The sequence below is a fragment of the Pholis gunnellus genome, assembly GCF_910591455.1.
Source record: "Pholis gunnellus genome assembly, chromosome: 3".
NCBI lineage: Eukaryota > Metazoa > Chordata > Actinopteri > Perciformes > Pholidae > Pholis > Pholis gunnellus.
The window spans coordinates 6813399-6839816 of NC_136529.1; the positions used below are offsets into that span (position 1 = coordinate 6813399).

General features: G+C 43.1%; 1 protein-coding gene across 1 annotated transcript; it reads left to right on the forward strand.

The window, feature by feature from the left end:
* The first annotated feature begins 1595 nt into the window (after positions 1 to 1595).
* On the forward strand, positions 1596 to 20616 carry LOC306694190 (hematopoietic progenitor cell antigen CD34). The gene is made up of 8 exons (XM_079156929.1): positions 1596 to 1778; positions 11400 to 11528; positions 12398 to 12621; positions 13129 to 13221; positions 16084 to 16204; positions 16649 to 16701; positions 17465 to 17614; positions 19114 to 20616. The coding sequence occupies exons 1-8, from the start codon at positions 1694 to 1696 to the stop codon at positions 19300 to 19302; spliced, it is 1044 nt and encodes a 347-aa protein (XP_079013055.1). The 5' UTR covers positions 1596 to 1693; the 3' UTR covers positions 19303 to 20616.
* The last annotated feature ends 5802 nt before the right edge of the window (positions 20617 to 26418 follow it).

Here is a 26418-nt window from a genome sequence, read left to right on the forward strand (position 1 = left end):
TCGGAGGAGGAATGCATTTGCTGTCTGTGATGGTTGCCTGATCTGTGACTGTGACGAGCTGCTCTGTGACACTTCAGACCAAACGCTGTCACAAAGGAAGACAGACTTACGTCTTCCTTTGTTGGGTGTCTAACAATGGAGAGTAGAGGAGTTCCGGCTGTACTTGCACGCACAAATGTATTATCGCCTTCAACCTACAATGAAATGATCTAGAATTTGAACACACATTGTCACAAAAGAAATGCTCAGACGAGAGCACTTGGCTCATTGTAAGAGTGAAAGAACGGTACAGGGAAAAATATACGGGGGAAAAAGACAAAGACATGTCCAGTGTTTGTCCTGCTGTTGAAGGTAAAGGGTCTGTTCCTTATTGCCATCTGATTCACAAGGACTCAAGTAGCAGAAATACTTAGCTAGCTAACAATGAATGTTTGACTGGTTTTACACCACTGATTATTCAGTTAAGGGTTTTCAGCAAAACTCATCTTGAGTCACAGTGAGGGGCCGATTGCCCACCTCAACGCCCTGCTGTTTAAGCTGAATGTTTCATAGGAGCCTGGCAAGACGGAAAGTGTGTGTGTGTGTGTGTGGGGGGGGGGGGGGGGGTAAGAGAGAGGAAATGGGGTGATGGGGGGAAGGATGGGGCCAAAAACAGGGACATAGGGACTATGGGGCACTGGGAGTATCAAATTACAAGGGCATTTCACAAGCATGTAGCAGTTTACTTCTCTCGACTCGCTGTTGTTGCCACTTTTTTCTTTGTCTTTGAGGGTGGGGCTTCTTTTTTTTTTAACAAGTAACTTAGCATACTTTTGCCAGTGGTTCCAGATGTGAGATTCACAGAGAGCATGAGAACAACTAGCAGAAGAGCGAAGAAAGTAAAGTAAAGCAAAGATCCCCAAATTGGGGGGGGGGGGGGTAGGCTGTTGTAGAGGACGGGGGCTGGGGGCTTTCAGGACTCTGTGGAAGTGTGAAAGGTTTCAGCGGATCCTGGGGTGTCTTCACTACTGGGACGGCTGTTGTTGATTGATGGCCGTGCTGAGTGGTGGGGGCCTTCGGGCCACTGACATGGATTAAAGCCATTAGCATAACAGTGGGTCGCACTTTTGTTCCGAGTATGATATTCTGCCCCGCGGTCTATCCCTATAAGCCTATTAAGGACCAGAGTGTCACCCTATTGTCGGCTATCACCTTTCATTGTGCCGTGGATTACTGCTCCCAGCCAGACCGGGGTCCAGCGCTCCAGTAGACACTGCAGCCAAAAGGATGACGTAATGAGCACTGATAAACAAAATACGCATCACACATGCTGTCTATTTAATGTATATATTGATTGGTATTTCAAGAATGCTGCAACTTTTCTTTTTTTATATATATATATACACACAACATCCCAACAAGACCCCATTCTCCTCCTGCCCTCCGGCTGCCTCGCTTCTTGTAGAGGGGTGGGGGCACAGAGGAAGGGTTAAAGTAAGAAGGGGTGTAGGGCTGGGCCTCAGTAAGGGAGGAGGAGGGGGGGGGGGGGGCTATATAAAAACTGACAGAACACAAGTGGTGCTTTATCCACCCTGTCCCGCTCTGGGTAAGAGGAAACCCTTAACTGCTCCAGCTCAACCGGCTTCACCCTTTTACTTCCCCTCGCATTTTTTCACTCCCATCCGACGGACGTGTGCGCTCACTCAGGACGAGAATGGCAGCATCATCTGCACAGAGACCAAGCGGGCCTTGCAAAACGCTGGCTTTAGCGTTAATTGTCATCGCCTCGCTCTTAAATGGTGAGTAATAAAACAACAACAAAAAGAAATGCAAAGAGGGTCAACTTCTCTGGGGACGGTATGGCCGTCCACAGTGGGGAGAGGGAGGGCCAGGAGGGGTGGGGTTGGGGTGGAGGAGTGTTTGTTTGAATGGCCTTTTGAGTTGAATCCAGGTTTTAACCCTACAACCTTTTTTATTCTGTGGAATGCAAACATACTATCTCAGTACTGAAAAGAAATGTATAACGTGTGAGGCTTTATAGGTTTTGAAACGGGGTTTGGTGAACATGTTTCTTCCTCACAGACACAGAAAACATTACTTTGGAGTAGCTTGGCAAACAAAGGGATCATTTTAGAGGGAAGGGTTGTAATCATGTGGAGCCACAGGGAAGTCTGAAATGATGAATTGAAGTTAAGATCTCTATTCGGAACTTGGAAATTTACAACATGCTGCCAAAATAGAATTCCCTTCTTGCCTTTTATCGCTCCGTTTTAAACTATTTGTGAACCGTCCCCCGGCGCTATGCTCGCTATTTCATTGACCTGATTCCCACGATCTTCAAGGACTTTGGGAAATGTGTGTATTTATATTTAGCCTTGTAATGCGAGGCCGGTTGAAGCGTGTCTGAGAGGAGGGTGTGTGGAGTTTGGCTGTTAATAATGTGTGTTTCGAATGTGGTTGTGCCGATGAAGAGGGAGCTTTATTGAGGCATCAGGGAGAGCTGCTGCTGTTAAAGTATGAGTAAAGGCGCCATGTGGCTCACATGGCTGAGCCCTATGTGCAGTTAAACCCAATGAAAGAAGTGCTGATTTGGAATCAATCAATAGGGTGTGGCCAATTCCAATTCAGGCCTTGCTTCTGATATCACCACATTTTTGCACAATTTTTTTAACTTCTGTAACTTGTTTCCAACTTTTTAAATCATTTTCCACGAAGCCAATTTCCACTTAAGTCCACTTTAGTTTAAGCCAAGTGCAATTCAAAACTGATATGAAAGGAAATCCGACACAAAAAAACAATGATTTTCCAAATGTAATAATAATGCTCGAATATGAAAATCTATCAGGACTCCAGTTTAACCGCATTAATTGCCTGCAGGCAGAACATTAAGTCATGTGGGTAAAAGAAAAATCGGGGAAACTTTTTAGACAGATGAGCCTTTTCATCCTTCAGTGGTGGCCGAGCAAAGTTCAACCAAAAGTAGTAAAAGTAAGACCAAGATGCTGAAAAATGGAGCTGAGAAATGATCTAAAGAGCTGTAGGATCATCTGCAGTGGTCTCTGTTGTGGCTGGAAACGAACCACACACCGAATAGCTTAATTCAAACCTGGTGTCTTGTTCGTGGGGTGTAGCTTATGTGAATGAGATCATCAGCAGTGAGAGGCAGAGCTGCATCTGCTTTGGGAAAATGAAGCCGCCTTGACATGATCTCAACCTATAGATTCTGAAAATTATACATTTCAAAAAAAATTTGTAAATCACAAAGCAACTTAAAACATGTGACAAACCGCAAAAAAAAAGACAAATAGCAATGGAGCGGATATGAGATGGGACACAGATGAGAAACAGAGGGAAGACAAAGACCTCTTGAGTGAAACAGTATTTCACCGACAGGATAAAGCACCTGTCTCCTGACTCAGGCTTGTCTCGTCAACCCAGGAGATGGGAGCAGAGTTATGCAAGTGGAGGAAAGATGGGCTTACTGTAAGAGTTTACTCTGTGATGAGGTCAGAGCGGATTCACAGATGTCAGAGAGCGTAACGGTTACCCCGGCAACCTGGAGAGGGGGGGGGGGGGGCAGCAGCTAAAGAGGAGATAATCAGAAACACCGGGGGAAACCCCTGTTGGGAATGATGAGCAGACTTCTGTTGGGAAAGCAGCGAGATGGGTGTTAGATGAAGCGACGCACAGGGACTGAGAGACGCTTTGTTGTCAGTGGTATGACTGGAATGTCTCGTGCTCAGGAGATTTCTGAAAACTGTGGTTTTAGGAGGCTCTCTAGTTAAGCAACTGCCCAATATCAGTGCCAACCCCCCCAGGGGCATGCAAATAATTATGTAAATCATTGTTCGTGGAGTAACCACAGAAGTAACGCGTGCAACCAAAGACTCACAGTAACAATGTCAACAACGCCGCATTCATTCCTCTCGCGAAGAAAGTAGCACAGAGTGAGCCAAGTCAAATCCAAGTCCAAGTGATCCAGTGGCAGGTAAACATCTGGGAGCACACACACACACACACACACACACACACGCTCGCACACAAGATCCTCATTCACTTGGGGTAGTGTTTTCCACCCCGCTCCTTGAACTTGTTCCAGCCTCTGTGCTTTAGCACTGCATTTACTCACTGTCCATTCAAATACACGCGTCTGCATGTTACAGCCAAACAGGCTGCTTTATCAAACAACCAGAAGGTGCCGGTTTGTGCCCTGATCTAGAAATTAAGACACACGAAGGGAATTCAAAGCCTGAGCATCAGATGTCTAACACATACTTTAAAAAACTAGCATTTCTAAAAGCAGAATCTGTGAGCAAAAATTCTTTGGGACAAAAGTGCACTCCAGTTCAGCGTCTTAATGGCCTACGATGGTTGTTTTTCACTACCACCCCCTGGATGTGTGTGTGTGTGTGTGGAAGTAATTACTCTGGTAGATTTTTTTTTAAAGATATAGTACGTCTCGTGTTCTTTCTGGACAAAATCAATGTTGAGCCTCTGAGCCGTCTACGCCCAGATCTGCCTCACTGATCTGCAACAGGATCCCCCCCCAACAGTCTACCTGCACACACTCAAACCAGACGGGCTCATTCAAGGTAATGCACGGTAAGGCAGTGAAACAGGCAAATTGTGAGAGTGTCTAAGGTGGAGGAAGAGGAAAAGGAGGGGGTATGGGGGTGATATAATGCTCCCAATTGAAAGCAGATGTCATGTTTCCTGATTGTGGTCCCCAGAAACGGGCGTCATGCTCTCGACAAGGGGCTGCAGCGGCCTCGGGGCCGGGCTGGGCGAACGCTGCAGCTGGGCAGCGTTGGGTGAAGTCAGCGCTGATTGAAACCATGAGATCCAGTTGCTTTTTTCTGCCAAGAGAGAAGAATGGGCCGGCTTCTGCTATTAATCGCTGTGACAGGAGCGACAGGGGAGGGGGAGGGGGTCATGATAGCGGGGTCAGCAGTCTGTTGTTTCAAAGCGGGTAGAGTTGCAGAGCATGTTTAACCCTAAGGGACCGAGCTCCGATGTCACATTCCTCAGCACACTCTTAACTCTCAAATTCAGATGGTTTAAAGATATTAAGTGAGATATTAAGTCATGAAAACACTCCTTATTAGGAAGACACGCAACGATTAATGCTTTCATTAACTGTCTAGAAAAGCCAGAAAGAGGTAACCACATATGGAGCTAAACTACACGAGGAAAAATATAACATTGCACAAGCAATTTAAACTTTTAAACTAACGTCTGGAGCTTCAACTGAAAGAACATTAAGACAATGATAGTTCAAATCATAGTATAATTATGGGAGGCCGGATTTTCAAAAAGGTATTTGAAAATGATTACACTCATCGTTTTGTCTCCACCCTCAGCTCTACTTTGAAAACCCTTGTTGAGATGTGTGCGGGGCAGGAGGGGTGCGACGGAGGGGGCGTGTGCTCTGGGATAAAATTTCTATCCAATGGATGCCAGAGTGATGTCAGAGAACCTCTAAAGGGGTAATTTGACTGTAACAAATTGGAGGCAGGTCCAGAGGCAGCAGTGGAAAGGAAAATTACACTTGATGGCAGTTCAATTAGGCATTTCTGCAATTTTTGTACGATATTACATTGCTCAGAAATGTTAAAATAATAGCATGTAATGTGTTACACTGCACAGAGAGCAGAAAATCACGTTTAAAGAACACACTTCAATTACCATTTCAGGATCCTATTTGAATACTACCCTGGGAACATAATGGTTTTCTAATTGAGTCACATCAACCACCATTGAAGTCCCAGAGTCTAAGCACTGTGCTGCTTTCTCCCCACTCGATCAATACTGTACAAGGAATGTCTACATACGGCATCTTCCAGACAGATACATAGGGAACATTTGCAGGATATGTAACCCAGAGAGAAAAGAGGAGGCCATATGTCTTGAGAATGTTTATAGAAGCTGCCTTGGCTGGGCAGACTCTCAAGCACTCAGCCGAAACAGTTAGCACATCTACATTTAGCTTGGTCTTGGCACAGCTGCAGACTTCAATTGTGAATAGAAAGATCTGAGATGAATTTTATGGTTTCATTCAGGTGTTGATTCCCACTGAAAAGGCTTTGTCATGTGGTCACCACCGCACGCTACACGTGGCAGCAAAGGTGCTAGTGGAACCTCGGCCATTGTGATTTTGACACGGTGGTCCACTGTCGTGTGCAGACCATTATCACCTCACTGTGCCCCATTACACAGTGCAGGATTTCCCCCCAACAGAAGCAGGGAGAGGCCGAGGGGGCCCCGGGGTTATAAGGCCACATTTTTTGGGGGTCTGTCCCTTGTGAACATGTAGCTCAGGAGTTCTCTGGAAACCAGGCTGGGACTGGAGGCCAAAGCCGTGGGAGGGTCCACCAATTCAAAACAACATACAAAAGTGGCGTCTTTTTAGTCAAGGAATTTGCATGCCAATATGTTTTTTTTTCAAACAGTATTTATCATGAATACTTTTACACGGAAAGTTCTTGTTAAGCTGCGAAAAAGCGGCATTTTTACTTTCCAGATGAGGTTGATTTCTGTGCTTGAATTAAGTCGCCAACCAATCACGTGCGTAACAGGTTGAGTTGCTCCTATAGTTATGAAACAACAACATGAATACTCCGTAGTCCGAACCAAGAAACTTTATTACTCCTGTCACCCTTAACAAAGGCAGCCCTGACCAGATCCACTCCTTCCTTTTTTACCTTTCACAATAAAAGCCCTAAACATATAACATTTGAAGGAGAGTGTCTTGCATTTCCGTGTCCATTATTCATCACGCCCCTGGTGTGTAAAGGCCTTACGACACACAATAGAGGGTACACATTGAAAGATGTACAGTACGTGGAGATGTACTTAACAAGAAAACATCTCTCTAGATTAGAGAAAGTAGAACAAATCCAGGCAGTGAAGTATTGTACTCGTAAGTGACTGAAAGCAAAGCCTCCTAGGGCCACGGTAGAGAAATGAGCTGTTGCCATATGGCTCTTAGCATGTTGCTTTACATTACACTATACGGTGTGGGACGGGCGCGGGCTGGGGCCTACGTCTCACCTCCATAGATGCCTGGGATTAGCTGTGCGTGACTAGGAGAGGGCGAGCAGACAGCGAGAGTTGGGAGGGAGGAGGGCGTTGAGCTGAAGGCTTGTCTCTTCTTCCAAAGCCGGCCACATTCCTCCATCCCGAGTCCCAAGAGAGAGAGGGGGGTGGGAAGGGGGGGGGGGGGGGGTGGAGCATTTTCAAGACCGCAGCCGTCACTCAGGGCAATCTGGTGGGAAAATCTTCAAGAGCGCAATGAAGTCAGAACCCCGGCCGTACAACATATGGAGTCAGGACTGATTAGGTGGGTCGTGTTTGTGCAATGATAGCGAGACACACGCCTGATGACTGACATCATGGCTGCTATTATGACACACACAAAAAGGAATGAGTCTGTGTGAGCATGTGTGGTGATGCGAGGCAAAGGGGCTGTGAGCGTCTCTCATGTACACTATGTATGAGTGGAATGGTGTAGCAAAAGCCAGCGAACAATCACCTTTAGCTTCGGCTCCTTTTGAGCGTGTGAGTGGAGGGTGGAGGGGCGGTGATGGGTTCAGAGGTCACACCGTCAGGAAGTGTGCCGACCTTACACGGGGAGCAGCAAACACTGGGGGGGGGGACACACCACTGTATCAATTACAGCACAAAAAGCAACAGGTCAAGGTTACAATTTCACAAGAAAGCTGCTATAGTTGTTCCTCTCATCTTCATACACAGTAAGTGAACATTAGCAAAACAGCAAGATTTCCTGGTCACGTAACGAGCCTTGAAAAAGACGCTTTTTGGTTCTACAATGAAAAGCAAACAATAAAAAAGGCGGCCACTCAGATCCTGCGGTTTCTGTTGGTCAGAAGTGGCAAATTACATACAGAGGTTTCATTCCATCTGGGCTCTGGTCTGTCAGGGAAGTTTGTTTGTGTGTAGTGAGTGGTGAGTGGTCCGAGAGCTGGACATAGTTTACTGGGGGCGGTGCATGACATTTTTTCTTTTTTTAAACAGGCCATGTGTTATTTCGTCTGAAGCCAAACAAACATGTTTTGCTTTGTGAAAATGTTTCACAAAGTGTGCTTGAGGTGCCGTGGTTTAAAAGCCACAAAATAGAGAAATCAATGAAAGTTGCATTGTGGGTTGTTTTTTTTCATTTAAAAAAGGAAAAGCAAATTGTTTTCCAGCCACTCACCACAATACCTCCCCAATATCCCATCAGAATCTGCCAGAAACCCCAAACTGTAAGTGAAAAACTAAACATACCCATCAGCCCGCTGCATCAATCTTTAGACTTTTTATTTAGTTTTACAACAAATCTGACAGAGTTTCCCTCCTCCAGAGCCGCTACAAATCACCTGATGACAGAAAGCGATCACAGAGCAGTACCAACACATTTCAGCCCCTGCGCTCTCACACTCCAGTGTCTCACGGTTGTATGAGGAAAACCTGATTTATGCCCGGCCATCTCATGCGTTTGGAACCTCATCCTTTTCCAGCAAAATAAACAGTCAGACCACACAGAGGCGGGTGAGGGATGGCAGCTGTAAGCTGCAGGCTGCAGATAGACGGTCTTAACAAGGTTAGGGAGCCCTTGACCTCTCACACGCTAATGCTCCTGATGGTAAACTGGAGACAGGAAGGACAGCGAGACGAGGAAACATTCTGGCTCCATAGTGAAACTTGAGCATGTCTACAGGGGAGAAAGCTTTTTTGCCCTTTATTGTAGGTTTGCCACGGGGAAGGAGAGCGCAAAACTGCTTAGAGGTCAGTGACCTCACGTGTGTTTCCTCATCTATTTGAACCAGTTACAAAGTGTTGACTTATTGCACTGACACAGTATGACAGACAGCTGCAAAGGACAGTTGCTACAGCACTAAGCATGCCAAAAGATCTCCTCGGAGACTACTGCCCCACCTGCTGGCTCCGCAGACCCGGCGTACACTCTGTACTTGTGGCACCTGTCTGTAACAATGATTTATCTCAGGAAGTCAGTGGCCATGTGTCGCACTGCCACCACTGTGTGAATATATAGGTGACAGATGTGTGAAAACCACAACAGTGGCGACTACAGGCAGCCGTGAGGAGACGACAGGGTGCAGCAGAGGTGACAAACAACTCATGTTGTACAATGAAGGCAAAGGGAGGAGAATAAATGAGTCAAACCATCAAATTCACTGTTTGAGTTTACCTGCAATTTACAGAATATGGTAAAATGTTAGTGTTATTATCTAACAACATATTTTTGAGCCACTATATGAGGAACTTTCATTTTGTCTTGATTTTGGCGGTCCCTGTGGGCAAAAGCGGTAGTTCTTCCGAGCACCAGAGTACCTTTATAAAACCCCTCGTTTTACTGCAGACGGGTCTGGTTCTGGTTCTCCCGTGCCTCCCTTCCCTCCAGCGGGCCCGGCAATATACGGCCTGGGCCTCCAGCAGAGTGGTGTCGGTGTTGGCTGCTAGCAGGGACTGGTGGAGCAGCAAACCGGATCTGGGTCTGTCCGCTGTGGACTGGTCTCTGCTGGAGGCCCCGCTAGAATCGGAGCTAAAGGAGTTTCTAGTGAACCTGCGTTCCGCACATCATTATGTCTGATCTTGCAGGGAATCAAATTGATGACAGGCATTAATAATATATAGAAATAGTCAATCTTCATGCTGATAAGTCTTGTTTACATATGTAGGTCATATCAAGGAATCACTAAACCGTTTCATAACCAGTTAAACGTTCCTTGTAGTAACTTTAAGTTAATGCTTTACAGTCATATATATACAGTATATGCAAAGTGAAAACAAATCCATCATTTAAATTTAATCTTAGAATAAACAAAGTACGAGTGGCAGTAAGATTTAGTTCAACAGGCAGCAGCAAATGGGAAATCAGTCACAAACTCAACCTGGCAACCCGTGAGGAACCACACAGTGAGAGAGTGAGCTGTAATGAGATCTGCAGAGGTAAGGCATTATGGGAATGTTTTGAGAGTGAAGTAATGCTGTTGTTGTTAGACAGAGAGAGGGAAATCTGGGCAAAAGGAATGCATGCTGGGTATTCTGGTTTGACTCCTGAAACCTACCCTTGTAATTTGACCATGATCAAATCAGAGCAGTGAAAGGCTCAGCTCATTAGCTCAGCGGCTGCAGGGTGTGGCAGCAGTTTTAACTAATTTGCTCAGAGAATGAAGAACGTGCCCTGAAAGTTATCCAGGCTAATACAACTTTGCGGGTGAAATAATTTACAGCTGAAGGAACCGGACCAGAAATATCCTAACAAGACTTTGATTTAGTGCTGCAATTTAACAAGGACTCCGACCCCAAAGTCACACAGATCCCTGAAAAATGGAAAACGGTATAATGGCCTATTACATAATTCAAATTTTTTGGAAAAAGTGATGTTTTTAATGGCATCATTACCTGGCACCTTGCAGCAGCGCATTTAATCAGAGCATTCAACGGTTTAACAGGGGAGATGGAAAATCATTCCGCTCACACTGATATATTTCAGCGACTTATTTTGTATATCCCATTCTCGCCTAATCTAAAGTGAGTCACTGTGACCACGGGAAGATTGCATTTCAAAGCAAATGGCTTCATGATCCATGGGTCTGAGCACATCTGTTATCTACTGCAATAAGACCTTCTGACTAATCTCCCATCACCGTAGAGCCTCAAGGGACACAAAAAGGTCTCACTGTGAGCCCTCACACACTGCATGAGCTCATACATTAAGGATAATTGACGTTGCAATAGCACACCGGTGAGCACTACCTCACATTACAACTTTATCAACTCATGGCGGCAGAACTGCACTGCGTTGATGTGGGATAATACCTCAGATTCTTCTGAACGGCTGAGTAGCTGGAATTAGAAAGGGGAAAACCGAGCTCCAAAACGGCAGCGAGCGAACGTTGGTACACAGCACATCTTAATGATGAGGAACATGTTTAAGTGTTTGACACATGTGCATTGCATAGTTAGCAGCACGTTTGCTGAGAAGCTCATAGCGATCATCCCAGAGGGAGTGAACAGGAGGTCAGGGTCGGTTTATTTGCTCAGGCTGAGGAGGTGAAGCGTTCCACCACTGAGGTATTAATTGCAGACAGTTTCTCGGTGCTGAGGTTTACAGATTTGGAAGTCACACCAAGAGAGTCGGTGTGGAGATGTTGTTACTGGGCAGCACATCCAGAAATGACGAAGCTGATAAAGAGCCAATAAAAGGGAGTAAAGAGTTTCATTATCGCCTTGTAACCGAATCCTTGGACCAGTACGTCAGAATGATTGAGAAACATCTATTTACAAGTGTGCTCGTCACTGAATTGACAAAGATGCTACTGCATCAACAATTAGACTATATCACTGTGTGTTTTTCAAAGGAAGTGACATGAAGCCGTATTCTGATTTTACAGCAGGAGTCACGGCGCAGGATGTTGTCACGACGCAGGAAGTTGTCACAGCGCCGGTGCCAACGGCGCCGCCCGCGATGCCGGAGGTGTACGTACGAGGAGACATGATTCCCATGGCAACTGAAGCTCCTGGTAAGAAACACTGACTCGCTCTACCGTTCATTTCTAGAAATAGCTTTGTAAACTTACTCTATAGCACCCACTGATGCTCACATCTGAGGAAAAAAAATAATTCAATAAATATCAACTTATTGTGACTGAATTAACTTTAATCTTAGAATTAATGAATTAAAACCTCAGAGCCTTCCTCTGTTAACACAGCCACGCCCAACCGTGTGTCCCTCCCAATAGACACGGTGCAATACTAAATAATAAACGTTCATTTGAAAGATATTATATTATACCGTAGAGACAAAAGAGAAGACAGACCAGAGCAACAGCCACTTGATCAAAGTAGAGGAAGACATTCTTCATACACGTCCTAAATAAGCAGTACCTCTGTGTATAAGCCTGATCCAATCAATCCCATGAACATCTGGTCCAGAATATATTAGATTTTATTTTGAACATGCAACAAATAATAAGACAATAAAAGAATAACCAATGAAATGATGAGTAAACATATGCAGCAAATTCTAAAGTGAATTAATAAATATGAGATGTTTTCGAAAAGGAGGAGGCAGAAGTAAACACTTATACGGTCCTCCTCCTTTCTATAACTTAAAGAAAAACTTCAATAATGAACTTAATGTTTATACATATAATTATATAAATATATATACTATATGCTAAAAAACAACATCAAAAACAAGCGTCACAGTCCAGAGAGGGACAATATCAATTTATATATTTTAAGTGTAATTAAGGCCCTGGGTTGCATGAGTTTTTTGGTGCTGAATCACTTTTCAGAATCAACCTCTGTCCTACCGTGTGTCTGAAAGCCCGTGTGCACCGTTTTAATATCAAACAAATTAACAATTTAAGTTGAATTGCGTTTGCAGAGCCAGAGGATCCACAAATCTTGGTTTTCCCCACCATGGTGTTCTCTCCGACTGAAGCGACCGAACAGACCACAGCAGCAGCGTCAACAACGGCTACAGGAGAGGCGGCCGACGAGGGGACGGGGGCCACAGTCGAGGTTCACGCTAGCACAGTGAAAATCATGGCGGCAGAGACCCCAGCACCTCCGCCTGCCAGAGGCGACGGCCCCAACAACATACCACGGGTGAGATGAGACAGGTCACCCAGTATGAGGTTTCTGGGGTCACAAAAAGATGACTGCCGCTTTAAAGTCAGTTATGTTTTAATAGAGAGCACAGAATAACAATCAAATACCAGAACTATGCTAGCATTTATACTTGATGTCATTCATTACTACTTTGGCATGTTGGGTGCTCCTCTGCGGGCCACATCTGGTTTGGTCTCAAATGTGCTTTCAGCTCAAATGGGATACAATTTTGTACCAGATGAATGATATCAGTCAATTGTTTATTGAGTTTCTGGCATGGTCAAACAATTTTATTGTACATGCCGTGCTTTAGGTACACATTTGGAACCAAAACATAACATTAAATAGTATGCTTATACTAGAGAGAGTAAAGCGGAAAGCATTCAGTTGTGACTGTCCACCATACAGTGTACGGTCACATGCTAAAGGTCTGTCACGATGACATACAGCAGGTGAGACGGGAAGGTTGTGGGATAACGAAGGACTTTCTGCTTCTCTCTGCAGCTGGTGCCACAGGATGATGTCGTCTGTGTCAGCAAAGAGGCCGTCCAGGACAAAAACGCAGTCAATCTAAAACTCAAGGCCTCCTCCAACTGTGTAAGTTCAGACAAAACACCTCCGCCAGCCTGTGTAGCTACCTGTACGCTCTCTATAGAGTATAAGCCTGTTTGTCTAGCTTCCTGTACGCTCTCTATAGAGTATAAGCCTGTTTGTGTAGCTACCTGTACGCTCTCTATAGAGTATAAGCCTGTTTGTGTAGCTACCTGTATGCTCTCTATAGAGTATAAGCCTGTTTGTGTAGCTACCTGTATGCTCTCTATAGAGTATAAGCCTGTTTGTGTAGCTACCTGTACGCTCTCTATAGAGTATAAGCCTGTTTGTCTAGCTTCCTGTACGCTCTCTATAGAGTATAAGCCTGTTTGTGTAGCTACCTGTACGCTCTCTATAGAGTATAAGCCTGTTTGTCTAGCTTCCTGTACGCTCTCTATAGAGTATAAGCCTGTTTGTGTAGCTACCTGTACGCTCTCTATAGAGTATAAGCCTGTTTGTGTAGCTACCTGTATGCTCTCTATAGAGTATAAGCCTGTTTGTGTAGCTACCTGTATGCTCTCTATAGAGTATAAGCCTGTTTGTGTAGCTACCTGTATGCTCTCTATAGAGTATAAGCCTGTTTGTGTAGATACCTGTATGCTCTCTATAGAGTATAAGCCTGTTTGTGTAGCTACCTGTATGCTCTCTATAGAGTATAAGCCTGTTTGTGTAGCTACCTGTATGCTCTCTATAGAGTATAAGCCTGTTTGTGTAGCTACCTGTATGCTCTCTATAGAGTATCAGTCTGTTTGTGTAGCTACCTGTATGCTCTCTATAGAGTATAAGCCTGTTTGTGTAGCTACCTGTATGCTCTCTATAGAGTATCAGTCTGTTTGTGTAGCTACCTGTATGCTCTCTATAGAGTATAAGCCTGTTTGTGTAGCTACCTGTATGCTCTCTATAGAGTATAAGCCTGTTTGTGTAGCTACCTGTACGCTCTCTATAGAGTATAAGCCTGTTTGTGTAGCTACCTGTATGCTCTCTATAGAGTATAAGCCTGTTTGTGTAGCTACCTGTACGCTCTCTATAGAGTATAAGCCTGTTTGTGTAGCTACCTGTATGCTCTCTATAGAGTATAAGCCTGTTTGTGTAGCTACCTGTATGCTCTCTATAGAGTATGAGCCTGTTTGTGTAGCTACCTGTACGCACAAACAAAATTGTTTGTGTGTTTTTGCTTAAAGATGACATTTTGGTGCTATTGACAACAGCAGAGAGGGCGGCAAACAGATGCCATGTGCTCCTGCAGGGGTGCAAAATATTCACGCACGAACACGTTAACATGCAAAGCTGCACTAGAGAGGAAAATGGTCTCGAGCTTGGTTTTGGATGCCAGTCCCAGTTGGCTTTCAGCTTGCTAAACAGCAGGACATGCTTCCTCATTTAGAAGGCAGCGACTGTTGCATCGCCAATGCCCATAAATCAGTGAAGCTAGGGGGAAAAACTGTGTTCATCCCCTTTTATTTTTAAACATCTTCATCTCATGTGGGGAGGAAAGTCCAAGAGATTTCTGTTGCATGCAAAACCGGGGCACGGGTTGAGCTGTGAGGGCAGAGGGAGGGGAGCACCATGGGTGGGCTCACCGCTGCTGCAGAGTGTCTGAGGTATGGAGGCCTAAAGGCGCAGCGTGGGCGTGTTTGTGTTTTAGAAACACAAGACTCTTCAGAGTCTCAGGATAACAGCTTTGAGGCAATCACGGCACCTATGTGGAGGTCTCTCGCACAGCCAGAGCACTAAATGCATTATTTAACATATAAACAATGCATAAACAGCTGTAAGCAGCAAAATATACAACAGAGGGGTCCTCAGACAAAGAAATCAACCATATTCCAGCCATTTGATAGCAATGTTGGGCTTGTTTTGCTTCATGGTAGCTTGTTGCAATAACATATTTGAAATAAATCCTGATTTAATCTCATTTGATGCAACCTGCAATGTTTGTAATTTATTTGAAATAATTCTAAAAATACATTATTGTTTAGGTTAAGTTCAGTAATGACATTTGGTCTTCCAGATCTGAGATACTGTATGAAGGGATGCTGCAGTTGTAAATAAAGCAGCTCTTGGTGATATCTCACATTCAGTGGCAAAGCGGAGAAAAGACCAAATGTCATAATGCATAAAAAAGGTAACAAAGTTCATGTATTTGTAATTTTACAACACAGTGTTGCACAATGAAAGAGAGACTTGGTTTAGTGTGGAACGAGGATGTAAAACCAGCAGATCAGAAAGCTCCATGTCATGTATTTAATGGTGGAGTCAGGTCTGGTGGTACGGCAGCAGATACGTCTGTATCACTTTCCCGCCGGCTGCAGTTTGTAATGTTTCCAGTCAGGGCGCTTTCTATTGCTCGTCCGTAAAAGTTAACGAGAACTTGGCAGAGGAATTGTTCCTTCTCAGGTTTCCTCACGAAATACAGACGTTTTCTGAGCTTTCTTTACACGGAGATCAAACAGAGAGCTTCTCAAGAGAAAGATTTCCAGATAAAGGTCACCGTGTCCTGCCCACAGCTACACGCATCTAGCCATCTGTGCACTCAAGGAATGGGATCAAGGGCTCCTACAGTGTGGCCGCTTCTGATGTTTGGATCAGATTGCATCAGGGGAAATGTTGCACACTGGGTTGTGATAGCCCTTGTTGGATTAAAGACAAGAAAGATGAAGAAAACAGAAGATGAAGGAATTAGAGGAGGAGCGGAAGATTCAAGGCAATATTGAAGGCTGGCGGTGAGACTGTATAGAGAGCTAATCATTCGGGGTCAACGTTGAATGTCAAATTGTGCAATCTAGAACTTGATCGATTCAATTGTTCACATGTTAAAATGAAAAATGTTCCAATGCTTAATTATCTTCTATTTTGGTCTCCTTGCAGAAAGACACCAAAGTGAAGCTCGAAAGTGTTCTGCAGGAGCTGTGTGGTGAAGACTGTAAGCTAGACATCTACCAAGAGGACGACTCCGACCAAATCCTCGTGTCTGGGAAATATGTTGAAGGTCAGTAGCGTCCTTGTGGTAAAGTTAATTAAAAATGAGTTTTGGGCATGCATCTTTGCAAACTGTTGGTAGATGGTTTGTGTCTACCCTCTTCACACAAACGGAAGCTGGCTGTAAACATAGTGGAACATTAGTGTGCATGTAAACGTAGTCCCTGTTACACCTCATAAGATGACATTCAGTGTTTCTAGCATCTGACGAGCAGTTATTATGAGGCTGCATTGTAAGTTTTCTGAGTACCAGCATTATGCTAAACCCACATTAAAATATCTGCTCCATTGCTCCAAACCTGAAAAACTCAGATTTACTTTACTTATCTTTTTCATCACCATATGGTTCCGTTAAGTTGAGTAGCATCTCTACTTCCACTTCTCTAAAACGAATGTAAACACATAAAATGTAACGGGAAAAATGCAAATAACTCTTTTTTAAAAAAATTTGCAGACGATGTTGCAGGCATGGCTGACAAGTTCAACAACGACAACATCAAAGATAAGGTACAGTATTACGTATATTGCATTGTATAAATACTCTGCACACATTTATCTTGTCCTTCTCATAGCATCATGTATTCCAGTATGGCATTATACGTATTATAAATGATTGAGTTCACTTGGGAACTGCAAAGTGATTAGTTGTGTGACTGCAATTATGGTTTATATCTTTTCTATGGTCATGACCAAGCTGGTACTCATTTTGACATCATCATACCATTCACTATCAAAGGCCTGTAAAATACACACCCAACAATAAAACGTTACATCCGCTGGACTCAACCACCATAAATGTGCTGGTTGACTCATAATCACACTAGACGGGTGAATATACATGAGAAGAAAAACACTTTTCTTAAGGCTTGGAGCTGCCAGACTGTCAGTTGATGAGACAAACAAAAAGCCCACAAACAATCTACTTGTCAGCAGCAAAACATTGCTTCTACTACCTAGGGAACAATCTGGGGTTAAGGGTGTGCCTGCCACACCCCTCGGTCTCTTTGCATTCAACAAACACTGGTGGGGTTGGTTCTTTTCTAACTTTCAGTAGCCGGATAATGAAGATCTCCTCCTGCCAGCATAGCAATTACACACAATGTACACCTTAAGATGTGCATTGTATCTCATTTTTCTTGCGTGTCAGATTCAGTTTGTACAGAGCGTTTGGATATTTGTTTGGTTTGCTAGAGCCACTATAATTTTGACGGGGCAAAGACACAAAACAACACTTTGACTTGTGTTATTTTGCTCTCATTTTTGTCATCAGACCGACGTGGAGGAGGCTGTACCTCGTTGGGGGAAGAACTCTAAGTTGGTGCTGGTTTCCCTGCTGCTGACTGGCCTGTTGCTGGCTGCCCTGCTGGTAGCTGGTTATTACCTCAAGACCCACCGCAAGAGCTCCAAAGGAGTCAGACTGGTGAGTAGATTAGAAGAGGTGTGCCACACCGGTAACGCCGAATGTGTCACAAATCTGTTGCGTCAAACCTAAGTGCCTCAAACTTGCATTCTTGCTACTGGCCATTAGGGGGCGACTCCTCTGGTTGCAAAAAGAAGTCTAATTGTATAGAAGTATCCTGAAAAAATGTCCCTACTTCTCACTTGATGATTTACCTCAGTAAACATTGTAAGCATGAGTGTAATTGCTAGTTTCAAGTCGTCTTCAGTACAGCATGCTGTTCATTTAGTAAATTATGGTTCTATTTAGGCGATAAAGAAAGGTTTGCTTTAGGGCGTGGCTACCTTGTTTTCCGGTCTGGGAGTTGTCTGTGTTTTCATCTTAGAACTTGAACCCTTTCACAGTGTGTTTTCAGTCCAGTTAATTGTATCCTGTTACATCTGTTTGCAAAAAAAAACCAAGATGGCGACGGACAAAATCCCAAACGGAAGGCTTCAAATCTGTAGTCCGTAAACCAATGGGTGACATCTGGATTACTACGTCCAGTTTTTGATGACCGTCTATGATTTCACATCACAGATATCGTTTTTCTGATCTTTCAAGGTTAGATTTAAATGCATGAGGTCAGCTATCAAACGAAGGTCCTTGCAACATTTGAAATAAATCCTACTTGGACCAACATTTTCTTTCTACTCTGTATTGCCCCCGTAAGTGCTTGAAGTGCGAGCAAAGAAAAGGATCATGGACTGAAGCAACCAATCTTTACTTACCTAAAATGAGATAATTTGTCCCCACAAGATCCAGTTCACTGAGGAAATTGAACATGGTGAATGTTTATTTTAACAAAAAAAGCACATATGGATTAGAGGTCAAACGTATGGTTGTCCTCCGGTCAATTCCTCACTGAAGGGAGGACATGCTGGACTCACATGCCCCTTAACTCAAAGCAGCTTGGAGTGCTTTCTGCTTTTTCTACTTCAATCCCCTGCCAGGGGGCTACAGATGGTTTTAGTTTTTCTTTTTTCTCTCCTCTGAAGCTCATGACATCATTTTCTAAAGCGTTTACATATGGGGCACACCCATATGATGGTTTGGATGGAACGGATTGCTGAATTGCTTTTTTTCCCCCATCTTTTTTATTGAATATGTGTCTGTCACAGGCATCAAACGTTATTGTCAACGTTCCTGCCGACAGACAGAGCACCTCATCAAACTCAAGCAAAGTCACTGACAATGGGTTCAAATATTCTGCTCGAAGCAAAGTAAAACAACAAGCATGCATGCATTCACAGTTAACTTTCCAACACTATAACAATAGCCAAAACCTTTGAGTGCACACAGCTGAAAACAATAAAACCCATGAACAAAGTGTGCATTTGTTTACTGTTGAACAACACTCACAATAAAACATCCACACACTGTCTTGCTCGTTTGCACGTCATATTTGAACAGGAACATTAAAATTTGCATCTTAAACCTGTATGAGTCTGATGTTAGTGTTCTCTGCACGCTGTTCTTAGGCCGAATCTTTCCAGGTGGATGAGGAGAACCAGGCCAACACCCTGGTGTCTGTGGCCCCCCTACCCCAAGAGCCCCTCGACAAGCCGACCGTCAACGGCGAGTCTCCACCAGAAAATGGGACCAACCCCGCCCCCACCACCAACGGACACTCTGCCACCCAGACTCCAGTGGCCGACACGGAGATGTGAATCGCGACACCCCTGACCTCCCGTTCTACCCATCACCCGCCGGGACACACTACCCACAATGCCCTCTGCTGCATCAGAGACTGTCCGCACACTGAGACAAATTGAACAGGAATCCACCACACGCGTTCACCCTCCCCTCCTCAGCACCTCTCGGGACGACGACGACGACAACAACGACGAAGCTCGTGACTATGATGACGATAATGACAATGCCTGTAATGTGAAAAAAAAAGTTTGGGATCACTGGCCTTTGCCGGTGCCAAAAAAGGGGCCTACATACGCTGTGTTTGGGACCGAGACTGCTCAGCAGGGCGCTGACTGGGATTTGTTAGTTGCCCTGACTTCAGTCTAGTTCTAACAATCCTTGTAGAATCCCCCGAAATAATGCCAAATATGTGCTGTTGATTCCCCAAGAAGCAGCAGCAAATTATCTATTATTTCAATCTGCAATTGTGATGCAATGAAACCAAGGGAGACCAGCTTTGTTACTCTTGTACTGACGCTCACTCGATTGTGTTTTTTTTGTCTATTCGATTAGTGAAATGTTTGTTTTCATAGCCTCTCTTTTTGCCTGAACCTTGTTAAGATCTATAGTGGGAGATGGGTAAACAGGAAGTGAATGACATATATCAGATTTTCATAAAAAATAGTTAAACCGAAAAGAAAAAAAACTGACTTGTTTGGAAAAAAAAGTTCTTGTTACTGACATACAACACGGAACAAAGACAGCAAGTGTGTTCTTTGGGAGGTTTCGAATGACGCTATCAAGCTATTCAAAACATGGAAATATCCGCTGAAAATAGTATTTGCCTAAATGCTTTAGACTGATGAGCATAATGAACAACTAAACCTTGACAACTGCGTACCTTTGGTCAGAGGTTCATTGGGATTGGTTGCAAAGTACATTTTCATTTTTGTAATCGTGTGGTGATTTTAATAATGACATCCGTGTACAGATTTGTTGTTGTATTTTTTTTATTTTTTTTAAATGCAAACTTTTACTTCTCTCACTACTGTTTTTGGGATTGATGAAGCATTTTTAAATTCAGAGAAAAAGGGAAAAACGTTTTCAAGTTACCAAGCTGGTAAACAAAATCCCTGCCAGGATATTTCTACACAACATAAAGCAGATTCAGTTTTCCCAAGACCACCTTTATCTCCTTGTTGATATAAAACATTTTTTAGATCAGTGGTACATATTTTGTTTAGCTTCTCTTTTGAACATCTGGCTGCTTTCATAATGTACTGCATGTGTAAATACGCCTGCTCTCTCTGTTAGTAGTACCTGTGTCTGACTCATAAACTGTGATTGTTGACAATATCTTCATTGGTTGTCTTCAGCTTACTTCTTTTGTGATGACTTGATTTATGGACAGAAACATATAAATACATATATACCAAACATCCTCCACACCAGGTCCAGTAAAATACTTCTTTCACGTTATAAAAACGCAGAGATTCACTCAGGAAAGGTTAACCCAGCTTCTTAATATCTGTTGTCAATAATCTATACAGATATCTATATCTATATATATAGATGTATATACATAGATGTGAATACTGCACACTCATTATCCTAAACCAGCAGTGCCTCTGGCTGCTTTAAACTGTTAACTTCACCAAAAACAAAGGACACAAGCTATTGTGCAAAGCAGTAGGCTCTTGATCCGCAAAAATCGAATCATCTAAATTGTGATTTATTGCAAACAAACTACTCTTGACTTAATCTCCACCAAAGGAAATAAAAAAAATGAGCTTGTCTTAAAATAGACCCTTGACCTTGAATGTTACTCTCAACATTCTCTATAAATGACTCGTGTTATATGAAACAAACAAAGAGGATTTGAAGGTTTAATCTAATTGAACACCAGTACAATACAACTCTTTTTGATTACAAAGTTAGATTGTAATGGCTTTCAGTGATAGGCTGCGACCAGATCGATCATTCACTACTCCCCTCTCACAATCGAGGGAGTTCTGTGTAGAGGACAATCATGTGAGCTCATCTGCAAAATTAAAAGACACCTTCTGACACCACTCGGGTCAGTCTATCTGCGATCAACGTTGGCCGGTGGAACATCCATAATAAATATCGACATGCTGATTATACTGAACGCATTCTCCCAAATGAATAAATACAAAGTATAGTACAACTTTCGGGCCATAACTCAAGGATTTGTCTCAATAGCGCTGCTCTATCTTCTCTTGTCTGTCTATCGACGCAATGCATGATGGTACGTAGCGCTTTAGTGACCATCAGTTTATCCAAAAACGAACGGTGAAACAAAACATGTCTCTGTCTGTTTTTACTGTAACTGTCCACTTCCCCAAAAAACAACGAAACAACCCATCATGCAAAGCGGTAGGTTCCTGATCTGCGAAAATCGAATGAACTAAATAATGATTTATTGCAAGCAAACTATCCTTGATTTATTCTCCACCAAAGGAAGTTCATTCAAATATAAACACTTGAACTTCAATCTGAAAATGAAATATATAAATGACTTGTGTTGCATAAAGCAAGCATCAACGAGGATTTAAAGGAGTAATAGCATTTAACCCTGGTACAATAAAACTCTCTCTTCTCTGTTTTCAAGGTTATGATGGTTTTCAGCCGCGTTCTAGTGAAATGCAAATCAATATTTTGACTAAGGCAGAGCACAAAATAGCCCGAAGCACTAAAGCCTGAATGTTCATCATGAAAAAGCAAATCTGGTATTCAAAACATGCCATTAGCGACAGTGAAGTCAATGGAGTCATGGTGATGAACCAGGTTGCGTGTACAGTCGAGGGAGTAGTCTTTTAAAAATACTTGTGCAAATTTGACTTATACTGTCAGAGACGTATAACGTCAGTGACAGATAAAGTATTTAATGCTGATTGGTCACAGCTGATCAATACCAGATACATTTAATAAGAAATCAATCCTGCTGCTTTTACATGAAAGTGACTGAAAAACACACAACAAAGAGTTCATATCTGTCTTAATGACCATGGCATGACTATTTACATACAAATTCAAAGCAGCCGATACTTCCCATTACGCCCCATTTGTGAACATTTGAATGCCTCAATTTGTGTCGATGCACCCAAAGGCTTGCTGGGCATTTTCATAACGGCACAGCACGCACTGTGATTGGCTGCTTTCTGCTCCTGCAGGTGTAGTAAAGACCCTTGACAGGCTGAGAGAAGCTCACAGAAGGGAACCTCCACTGCAACTCAACATGAAGAAGAGTGCTCTCAGGTGTCTCATTCTCACTTGTCTCTTCGAGGTGGCCCTCTGCGGGTGGAATAAGTATGTCAACAAAAAAAAGACATGGTCAGAGGCCAGAGATTACTGCAGACAGCATCACATTGATCTGTCTTCAATCAGCAACCTGGAAGAAGATGAGAACCTCCAGCAGTATCCTGCTACGAGGCTTGATAATGTCTGGATCGGTCTCCATAATGACGGCCACGATGGGTGGAAGTGGTCGGGAGGGCAAAACGCATCGTTCTTCAACTGGTTAACAGTGAATCAATCCAAGCCCAACAAGGGATGCGTGGTGCACACTAAAACCGGCTGGCGAGCAGCGGCCTGCGACAACAAACGCCACTTCTACTGTTTCCAAAACACCCCGGTTTTGGTGAAGGAAAACAAGACGTGGGAAGAGGCCATGGAGCAGTGTCGCGAGCAGCACAACGACCTGGTCAGCCTGCCCTCTGAATTCGCTCTGCTCGAAACCCTGAAGACCAGCGAGGAAGCCCAGACAGACCACGTGTGGACCGGCCTGTGCTACCTGGCAGGCGAATGGCTGTGGGTGAGCGGTGAAAATGTGAGTTACCAGGCCTGGAGCCCCACGGAGACGCCACAGTGCCCCACCTGGACTCACCACTGTGGGGCCCTCTCGCTGGAGGGACAGCACTTGGAAAGCTGGGACTGTGCAGACAAGCTCAATTTTGTCTGCGATACGAAAACGAAGAGTTTGCCATGATGGGTAATAGAGAATGCTCTTGCTCTATAAGCATTTGCCACTTGATTAAAACAAAGGAATAAAGGTAGCATAATGTTCTAACTGTTCTTAAAATATATCCATATCTGAGAAACAAATTAAGAGGGCTTTCACACCCAACCGGTTTGGTTAAAACAAACAAACAAATTTTTACCTGGATTTCAAAAGCTAAAGTACTAATAAATCAAAGTGTTGATCGTGAAACCTGTTCAGGGAGTCATCTCGTTGATCTGTAGCCAAGTATATAACCTATTTATGCCAATCAACACGTATGCACGTCAGTGCAGGTATTTTTCCTGATTAATAGGTCAAAAGCTGGTAAAACAGCTTTACGTTTATCCAAGTCTGTTTAGCCTACTGTGTAAGTTCATTAAGTCCATTAAAACGTGTGTTACAGCGAACCCACAGTTGTGCACCTCATGCGTGTTTTCCGTGCGCTTCCCAAACGTTGGCATCTGAGAGAGCGCTGAGGGGCTTTTGTACAATTCTGTCTCTACCGGTTTGTTATTATTCATCATAACATGTGGCCAATTTGCAGTCTAATACCAAATACTGCTTCTACTCAGTTATTTCTTTGTGAGCTTTCATTTGAATAGTTTGATTTCCGAGGGTCCTCACGATGTAGGACGACTACCGACCAGCGATCAGCGATCAGCGAGTTACCTGCCCGTCTGTGTTGGAGCTATTTATTTGATATTAGTATTTTGTTATTTAACTAATAAGTAGTATTGTTTAATTATGCTAGATGTTTGCTTATTTAGGTTATATTGATTGTTTGATATATTAAGATTACTTTTTCTCATTTTGCTTGTTTGCTTGTTTTGTTTGGCTTACTTAAATAAATAAGAAAAATCGGAATCCTGCATGGACAATCTACTCGATTTTGCCTGCGTAAAATACCAACCGCGGTGCATCAGTGGCCTTCGATTTTTGTTTTATTTTGATTTATTCGACAAATGGCCACTACAGTCTGTATACCTTCATGTTTACTCCTCTTGGTTCGTTTGTAAAAAAAAAAAAATACTAAAAAGCAACATTGTATCCCCCCCTTTGTCCAAACGAACCGAACTACGAGTGTGAAAGCACCCCAAGAGCTGAAATAGTTGTGGTGTGGTTTTGATTCAACTGTAACACCAATGCTATGCATGTTTACTGCTGATTTATTGAACATAAATAATCAAAAAGCTTTACTCTGGGTCAATCACTGGTGTTATGCACACATCTTTCTACAGACATATTCAGCTGCATTCATTTCTTTATCCTTTGTGCGAATAGCTATTAAATATTCATGGCAGCCAACTTGTGTTTTCACTTCAAGACATAATGAGTAAAGATTAGAAACACTAGTCATCTGCAAACTGGTTCACTGATTGGCTGATATGTATACGATCCCAAACGAAAGATAATATCCTTCATGTAGTATATATATATATATATCAAAATAGAAAACTGTTGGGCGTTAAATCTGTATCTTAACAACAAAACAATAATTAACCAGCGAGTGTTTTCGATACAAAAAGGTTATGATTTATGGGTTCCTGATAGCCGCAAAGATTCTGTCACACAACATGTGGTCACAATGAGTGTAGATACTCTGGAGAGGGAGTATGTGACTCTTAATGTGTGTGTGTGTGTGTGTGTGTGTGTGTAGCCACAGCAAATTAACCCCTGCTGTCATTCTAACTGATGTGACCTTTTTCAACCCTACTTGTTACACTGACGGCCAACACACGCCTGTTGTAAAAGTTCACTTAGCGAGCCTGCTCGGCTAGAGGCTCCCACTGTCTGTACAGCTGCTGTACAGCTGAGCGGGGCAAAGGTCAGCGGGGTGTTTGCCGATAGCACCTCGGCAATGACGGCGAACAAGGCCGTATCAGTCCGTCGCTGCAAATTATTCCTACAACAACAAACAGGACAACATGTCAGTGCTTTTTCCACCGACATCTAATCGCTCATTCTTAACACAATAGTCAGGGCTACAATGTGAAACCTCCATGTTTTGTTATGTATGTGTATTTAGTTTTCCAATGTATTTGGCATGCATTCCTTGCTTAGGAAAACTTCAAGGTGTGGACATCAGGAGCAAGTGATCTTACCGCTAACTTTATGATTGATGGCTGACCAATCAACTCCTGAGCTACAACTCAAAACTTGTCACCACATGGAAATGATCGGGTGAATTTTTCATACAATCTGAAGCTTTCCGTAATAAGACAAGCAGCTTAATTTATAGGCCTAATCGGTGGTGGAGGAATTATTTTAAACAAGCCCTGCAGTTAAAAATGTTCCCAAGTTTTATATAAAAGTTACTACTATAAGTTACTATTTTCAGTAAAATGTACAACATGTAATCATTATCCAGCATTGCCCTCTTTCATAGTGATACATTATCATACAGTACAGGCTGCATTATGTTATTGGATTAATATTACACTCATACCCATTTTAGTCAGAGTGGAGCTAACACCTTTATATTCTAGTGGGTAGTTTAACCTACAATAGTCTACACATTGTATACTATGATCATATATAAAAATGAATCTGCAAACCCCTAAAGCTTTCAAAATAAGTAATAATTAGTAAGTACCTACAAAGTCAAACTAATTTTTTTTGGAGTAGAAGTAAAAAGCGGCATGGAAATATTCACAAACAGTAACGTTAGGCCTACAAGTATCTCGAGTACAAATACAGGTGACTTTCCACGTCAGCACACGTGCACTGATGGGAGACCAAAAAAAATAGGTTAATGGTCACGAAATGGTGTGATTTAGGTGAAGCAGAAGTTGAGCACAGCCATGGACTACAGACAGTAAATACTGTGGCTCCACCTACTGGGAGTCCTTCGATATTTCAGCTATTATGACACTAAACAACATTTTGTCCTGATTAGTTCCAGAGGGTTTGTGTTGTTTATACTACCTTTTCAAATTGAGCTCAGATGGTGTTGTTTTGGACACGGAAAGTCAAGGCTACACTTTGCGTCATGTTTACATTGTTTACGGCACAAGAACATTGTTGCTAGGCAACTGTTACTCAGACAGACGGCTCTGACACGTTAGCTTGTTCTCGTTTTTAAAAAAACTGTTAAAAGTTGCTCACTGCTTTTTGCATTTCAACCAAACCA